This window comes from Dipodomys merriami, unplaced genomic scaffold (genome assembly GCF_024711535.1).
Source record: "Dipodomys merriami isolate MVZ:Mamm:240054 unplaced genomic scaffold, mDipMer1.0.p SCAF_3, whole genome shotgun sequence".
Taxonomy (NCBI): domain Eukaryota; kingdom Metazoa; phylum Chordata; class Mammalia; order Rodentia; family Heteromyidae; genus Dipodomys; species Dipodomys merriami.
In genome coordinates this window covers 92,329,212-92,337,187 of record NW_027204492.1, presented here as the reverse complement: position 1 = coordinate 92,337,187, position 7,976 = coordinate 92,329,212, and the positions used below count along the sequence as shown (strand labels likewise).

The following is a 7,976-nucleotide window of genomic DNA, read 5'->3' as shown; positions in this document are numbered from 1 at the left end:
CTCAGAAAAATTAGCTACTGTAGCTGATCGAATAAACCATTTTTTCCCCTTTTTTTGTGGGGGGTGGGATTTCATTCCTTCTTTTAATGTGCAGTACAGGGGCTGGAATTCATGCCTGGTGCCCTCACTTGGCTTATTTTGCTCAAGTCTGGAGCCACAACTCTACTTTCTGGTGTTTGGATGGTTAATGGGGGGAATAAAGTACCTTGGATCTATCTGCTTGGCCTGCTTTTGAACTGTGATCCTCAGATCTTCCTGGTGTCACATACAGATACATATTGGTCACTCTTGCTTTTACCTGAAAGCTTAATTCACTTTCTTTCTTCCTTCCTTTTTCTTTTGTCAGTAACGGGGCTTGAACTCAGGACCTGGGTGCTGCTGTCCCTGAGCCTTTTCATTCAAGGCTACATCACCTGTGAGCCCATTATACTCTACATGACCACTGCCATCTGAACACCTGTACAGGAGCAATACATGAAAGCAAGTGTTTTCATGTGGAGCAGATTCTAGGCAAGAAGCAACACAAAGAAAGTAAATTGAGCCAGGGTGCCAGTGGATCATGCCTGATCCTAGCTACTCAGGAGACTGAGATCTGAGGGTTGCTATTTGATACCAGGCCCAACAGGGAAGTCTCTGAGAATGTTATCTCCAATTAGCCACCAGAGAATCAGAAGTGGTGCTGTGGTTCAAAGTGGTAGAGCACTAGCCTTGAGTGAAAAGGCTCAGGGACAGCAGCACCCAGGTCCTGAGTTCAAGCCCCATTACTGACAAAAGAAAAAGAAAGGAAGAAAGAAAATGAAGTAGGCTTTCAGATAAAAGCTAGAATGACCACTAAGCATCCATATGTGACAGCTAGGAAGATCCCAAGTTGTCTATATGTTTAGTTTCAATAGATAGTTGATGCTCATTCCCCACTTAGGAGAACACTCCAACTTCTAACCACATAAATAAGCCCCTTCATTTGTTATCTTCCTACATATTCCACACTATCTCTCTCTTTCCTAAAAAATTTTCAAGCTTGGTGCTGGTGGCTCACGCCTGGAATCCTAGCTACTCAGAAGGCTGAGATCTGAGGATTGAAGTTCGAAACCAGCCTGGGCAGGAAAGCTGTGAGACTCCTATCTCCAATAAACCACCAGAAAACCGGAAGTGGTGCTGTGGTTCAAGTGGTAGAGTGTTTGCCTTGAGCTGAAAGGTTGAGGGACAGCACCCTGGCCCAGATTTCAAGCCTCATAACAGACCAAAAAAAAAAATTTCCAGTGCTTTGTTTTAGAGAATGAAAGCCTCAGCCCAGTATTGATGGCTCATAACTGTAATGCTAAGTACTTATGGGACTGAGATGTAAGGGTTGCAGTTTGACGCCAGCCCAGGAAGGAAAGTCTATGAGAATCTTATCTCCAATTAACTGCCAGAAAACTGGAAGTAGAGCTGCAGGCTCAAAGTGGTAGAGCAGTAACCTTGAGCTAAAGACCTCAGGCACAGCACTCAGGCCCTGAGTTCAAACCCCAGATCCAACAATAACAACAACAACAACAAAAGCCTGGTTAACTTGACCCCAGTACCTAGAAGTGTTGCTAGGGATGAAAGACTAGAGAGGACAAACAGATCTAAATATCGACCGAATGTTCTGAAGCAGAAGAGATGGATACAGAGACAAGGAAATTGAAACCAGGAAGTAACCTGAATAAAGGAGCACCAAGCTGGACCTGGTGGCTCATGCCTATAATCCTAGGTACTCAGGAGGCTTACATTTGAGGATCACAGGTTGAAGCCAGCCAGGATAAGAAAGTATGTGAGACTCTTATCTCCAATTAATCACCAAAATTCAGAAGTGCAGCTGTGTCTCAAGTGGGAGAAAGCTAGCCTTGAAGGAGAAAGCTCAGGACAGGACCCAGGGCCACAATTCAAGGCCAAGGACCACTAGAGAAAAAGAAGAAAAGACAGCAGGTTGTGCTGTCTTCACTCTTGAGAAGGCGCTCCCTCCCATGCCTGTTCCTTCCAGGTATTAAGAGGCTGCTAGCCAGGCACTGGTGGCGCACACCTGAAATGCTAGCTACTCAGGAGGCTGAGATATGAGGATTGTGCTTCAAAGCCAGCTGGGGCAGAAAAGTCCCTGGGGGACTCTTATCTCCAATTAATCACTCAAACTAACCCATCCTTTCATCACCTATCAACCCTTTATGCCCTGAAGACAGTGGGAATGACAGCCCTAATCCAAGGTCCTTGGAGGAGAGTGGGCTGGGGTCCCTGTGCGCTCCAGGTGTCAGCAGAGGATGGACAGAGGAAATATTGCCCCCAGAAGAAAGGCCCACAAAAATCCCCAAGCACCCCTGTTGTCAGCTGTTCACTGGTAGCCTGCTATTCAGGTTATTGGCCTTAAGTTAGGGTGAATTAGAGAAAATGAAGGTTGGGAAATAGCAGCAAGGAATTTAGAGACAAACACTGTATTAATGAATAGCTTCAGTAAAAGCCCATGAACATTATCTTTGCTTTAATCCTTATACTTCCTGATAAACCTCAATGATTTTTGTAAAAAGGATAAAAAGTTAAAAACCAACTCTTTCTCTCTCGCTTACCCCCCAACCCCCTGTCCTCTCTCTCTCCCCATCCCTAAGTAATTAGTATCCTCTGGGGAATGAACAAAGGTATCTTTAAGGAACTTATCATGGAAAATGACTCCTCTTGGCACAAAACCTGTTTAAAGAAGAAAGTTTATCTTGGTAATGGACACTTTCCTTAGAGTTGTATGAAACAAAATTCATCCTTTACTTGAAAGGATGCCCAAAGATTAATGACCCAGTTTAATGAGCAGACCAATTTCAAAATCTCTGGCCAAATTAATAAGACAATATAACACCAAGAAGGACAAAATGAAGCCAGGTATCAGTGGTTCATGCCTGTAATCCCACCTGCCCAAGAGGCTGAGAACTGAGGACTGTAGTTCAAAGCAAGCCCAGGCAGCAACAGGCTGTGACTCTTTTTTTGGGGGAGGAGTCCGGTCGTGGGGCCTGAACTCTGGGCCTGAGCGCTGTCCCTCAGCTCTTCAGCTCAAGGCTAGCGCTCTACCACTTGAGCCACAGCATCACTTCTGGCTTTTTTCTTTTTGCTTATGTGGTGCTGAGGAATCAATCCCAGGGCCTCATGCATGCAAGGCAAGCACTCTACCACCGAGCCATCTTCCCCGTCTAAGCCTGTAATCTTAGCTATTCAGGAGGCTGAGATCTGAGGATAACTGTTCAAAGGCAGCCAAAGCAGGAAATACCATGAGACTCTTATCTCCATTAAAGCACTCAGAAAACTGCAAGTGGTGCTGTGACTCAAGAAGCAGAGCGCCTGCTTTGAGCTGAAGAGCTCAGGGACAGCATTCAGGCCCAGAGTTCAAGCATCACAACAGACAAAAATAAAAAACGACAGTCTGAAAGACTGAACCACAATCATGAAAACTCAGTAGCTAGGAAAACAGTTATGAGTAGCTGTTGAGCAGCTCAGTGTGCACTTCTTAGGAGGGATTCAGACTCTGAGAGGTTCCGGTGGGAGAGATGTCTACAAGGTGAACAGAGGAAATCCCACTATGAAGTGTGAAGGAGTAACCTCAGTGTCAGCTGTTGCATAACATTCCACCCCTCCCCCAGCCTCCCCTTCAGATTCCTGTGACCATGGAGACAGTTTTGAACACTAACTTGCTGAGGAGAGACTGTTGGTCTAAGCCGCATCCAGGAGAGAGAAGTTGATCGGCAAAAGCCCTGAATCAGGTAGAAAATCATAAAATAAGTCAACAGCGTCGCTTCTTTCACACTCTCAGTCCTGAGCCCTGGGGAATATCAGGACAGTTGAGCACTCCTCCACCATGTATGCCTTCAACACTCACCGACCCAAGTAACCTTAAGTTCTCCCTCCAGATACTGTGAGAATAACAGCTTTAGTCTAGGGTCTGGGATATAAGAGGTCTTTGGATATCTGAGGGGAAGCAGAGAAAGCTTCATACTATTTGGCAGGTCCCTGAAAAATCAATATTCACTCTTGTTCTTGGCCACGCTCCGAAGGGCCTCTGGGAAGGCCAGGAGTCTTTTTTCACTCCCTCCTACCATAATGGACACTGAGAAAACCTTGGTTTGTGTCTGGGACCTTCACTTCTACCATGCAGTGATAAAGGAAATGAGAGCCTTGGCTAGTCAGGGACAAGACTGTTAAGGAAAGGCCCTTAGACTCCAGTTTAAGGGAGACATAGAGGAAATGTGCCCTGCTGTCAGTCCAGGGAGGCCCTGTGCTGTCTCACTAGTGTAGTGATATTATACTTGCCTTTCTAGGTCATCCAATGTTAAGGATTAGGTACACAGATATATACTGAATATAACAGAGGGATTATCTAGATGCTCACTGAAGTCTCAAGATGTAGGCTCATCAGGAACTGAGTTTGGCCTCGAAAACATATGTCCTTCTGTTGTGGTGACACTTGTGAAAGCCCCAGATTGTGAGAGGTGTGGGACTTGTGCCCGGATTGAAGGTATGAACAGAGGAATATGGCAGGTCACATCAGAAGTAGACCTCAACTCCCTCATCATCCTGGGGAGGCCCAGAACAGCATGCCTAGATTCAAGGTACCTCACTTTAGCCTCTTAGGCTCATTTCCAGGAGGAGAGGAACTTGGTCTGAAGACTATGTCCTTTGCCCAACAGAGCCCTTAGAGAAAACCAACAACTCCTTTTCAAGAAGCAGGGAAACTACTTATATTGTAAGCCCAGGGTGGCTGCAGGCAGCACTGTGGGGAAGAAAAATCATCACTGCTTTGTCAGGATGGCAGGAAAATGTAGTCTTGGTCTGCAAGATGCATCTGGAGATCAACAGAGGGAAAAGGCCTCAACCATGTGAAATTGACTATAAATACTTCAAGAGACCCCACACAAAAGAAAAGCCCTGCATCCTGCCCCCTCTTTCAGACTTAGGAAATCTCTTCTGGGTGTTCACATGAAGTGCTTATATGTTTCTGTCTCCCAGGAATCAAGAGGCTGGGTCCTTACACTGAAGAAATTCAGTGAAAAGCACCTGATCAGCAAGAGGCAGTGTTCAGAAGCTGTGTGGAGTTAAGGTGAGGACAGGTATAAAGCCCAACTCATACACATGGACATCACTAACAGTCTTCCACTCCTTTACCTGTGAGGAAAGCCAGAAAGCATAGGAGCATTCATCTCCCCTTACATCTTTGTGTTTTCTCACAGAAATAAGATTTTTGCTTTGGGATTGTGGCCTTAGTTCCTGAGAGTGAAATTCCAAACCTGACATTTAACAAGGACACTGACAAAGTCCTCCAGCAATATGGACCACAATGCATGTGGTCACCTTTATGTTTCCCCTGGTTACTTGTGATGTCCTTGCCTTTTCTTTTCTTCCATTATAAGGGCATCAACCCCATTTGTGAGAGCGTGCCTCAGGCCACACATCTGCAGGGGAACTTTGGGTGCCTAGAGTGAGGTCAGTAGAGGCTGTCTATTGCAGAACATTAGGGACCTTGCAGTCTAGCTCTCTGTCACTGTCCAGTCTGGAGGCCCCATGATTTCCTTGCATGCTGGAACCCAAGGGAGAGAGAGGTCTGACTCACTGCCTGCTGTACATACTCCAGGGTCTAGGAGGCCAAGTCTTGGTCTGAAGAACTGCCCTCATGTAATCCAGCAGATAATTCTCTGCTAGGGTCAGAATTTAAGATTGACATACATATGATGAAATGGCACCATATGCTCCATCTATTCACCCCCAACACAACTCCACAGCGCTCAGCACTACACACCCCACCAGCAGCACAGAGACTCAGATTCACTCAGCATCTTGTGCCTTGTTGAATTGTTCCCTCACTGTTAGACTTCAGGCAACAGACACAAAAGGGGACAGGAACCTACGTGGCCTTAAAGCAAGAAAGGAAAGACGAGGAGTAATTGCTGGCAAGAGGAACATTGTCAGCTGAAACTGCTTCCCTGCTTTCTCTCCCACAGGCCTAGGAGTCATCATTGAGCTGCACTCCACCCTCTGACTAGCTATCCCCAACGACAGCCAGGATGCCTTATACTCAGAGGACCCTTCCCTCTGAGCTACAAAGAGGCCCTGTGGCCCAAAGCCAGGCCATAGGCCTGGTAGGTGAGGAGGAGGCCAGGGACACCACTCCCACTACTCTGTTGTTCCGATTTCTGGCTGAAGTGTCAGTTACTTTCCTCCTGAGTGAGGTCATTGGGGAAGCTAATGAGGAAGATCAAGAACCCCACATTCAGGAAAGGGAAGATGTGCACCCTGACGATGATGAGATATTGCAGAATGCCCTGCAGAAAGAGGCCCTAGCATTGGTGCGATACCTGTTACGTCAGTACAATTCATGCCAGCCTGTTACTGATGTGGATATGCTGAGTCGCATCACGGGAGGTTACCGGCCTCACTTCCCTGTGATCTTAGACAAAGCTTGTATCTGTATGCAGCTACTGTTCGGTATTGACGTGAAGGAGGTGGACACTGTCTTCCACACCCACGTGCTTGTTATAGCCGCAGGTATCACCTACGATGGTGTTCTGAGCCATGTGCAGGGCATGCCCAAGACGGGTCTGCTGATAATTGTTCTGTGCATCATCTTCACGGAAGGGGGGTGTGCCACTGAGGAAGCCATCTGGCAAGTGCTGGATAAGATGGAAGTGTATCCTGACAGTGAACACGTTATTTTTGGAATACCTAGGAAGCTGCTTATGGAAGATTTTGTATATGAGCAATACCTGGAGTATCACCAGGTGCCCGGTAGCGACCCCATTGCCTATGAGTTCCGGTGGGGCCCAAGGGCTTATGCAGAAACCACACAAAGGAAAGTTCTGGAACACTGGGCCAAGTACAGCGGGATTGACCCAAGCTCCATCCCTACACTGTATGAGGAAGCTTTACAGGAAGAAGAGGGAGCAAATATCAGCGATAGCACTTCTTTAATAAAAGAGTGACTCTTCCTCATTTGAACTCAGTTAGGAAATTGGTTCCACCTTAACATCCCAGTGAACCAGCGATTTACTTGGGAGTGGTTGAAATGTCAAGTGAAATAAATTACAATATAGAAAAGCTCACTGTGAATCCTTGCCTCAAACTTTTTCTCTGTGACACACACAGAAAAGACATATAGATTGTCTTGTTTTGGGTTGGATATGTATGTATTTATACGGGAAAGTACATCTTAAGGATAAGGTCACTACACAAAGACTGCCTTCTTCTTCAAACCATTACTTTCGCATCTGCTCTTGGTCATATCTTTTTTTTTTTTTTTGTCTGTTGTGGGGCTTGAACTCAGCCAGGGCACTGTCACTCAGCTTTTCAGCTCAAGGCAAGCACACTACCACTTGACCTATTGCACCAATTCCGATTTTCTGGTGGTTTATTGGATATAGTAGTCTCAGGGTCTTTCCTGCCAAGGCTGGCTTTGAGCCTGGATCCTCAGATGTCAGCCTCCTGTGTAGCTAGGATTACAGGTGTGAGCCATCTGTGACTGGCTTTAATCAACAGAAAGTTCGGTAGGGCTTTCAGCCACAGCCATATGAAGCAATATAGATGGAAATGAGCTCAGGAAATGGAAACAGTAGGATTATTTCTTTGTTGTTTTATTTTATTTTCCTTTTGTGCGTTTATTAATCTTTGGGATGATAATGGGGACACATGTATGGTGGGAGAAAGGTGGAACAAATGCAGCAATGGTACTCATACAAGACACTCTGTTTTCGGAACTATACAACTTGTGGGTGGGAACAGGAGGGAAAAACTGGGAGATAGCATGAGAAGGGATGACATTTTCTAAAATGTAATGTATTATTTATCTGCTTAATACACATAACTGTAACCCTTCTCGACATTACATTTTCAATAACAAATTTGAAAATACAGAAAAGAAATTTTGCCGGGCAACAGTTGCTTATGCCTATAATCCTAGCTGAGATCGGGGGATGGAGGTTTGAAGCCAGCCCCAGCAG

The 7,976-nt window shown here is 45.9% G+C and overlaps 1 protein-coding gene across 2 annotated transcripts; it reads left to right on the top strand.

Annotated features, from left to right (window-relative positions):
• Window positions 1–3,673: 3,673 nt before the first annotated feature.
• Window positions 3,674–7,045, top strand: LOC138839654 (melanoma-associated antigen 10-like). 2 transcript variants are annotated; one of them, XM_070039222.1, is made up of 3 exons: window positions 3,674–3,752; window positions 4,996–5,086; window positions 5,985–7,045. In XM_070039222.1, the coding sequence occupies exon 3, from the start codon at window positions 6,048–6,050 to the stop codon at window positions 6,960–6,962; it is 915 nt and encodes a 304-aa protein (XP_069895323.1). In that variant the 5' UTR covers window positions 3,674–3,752; window positions 4,996–5,086; window positions 5,985–6,047; the 3' UTR covers window positions 6,963–7,045. The 2 variants fall into 2 exon arrangements, with proteins under 2 accessions (XP_069895323.1, XP_069895324.1); XM_070039223.1 differs by lacking the exon at window positions 3,674–3,752 and having other exon boundaries at window positions 5,076–5,096.
• Window positions 7,046–7,976: the final 931 nt, after the last annotated feature.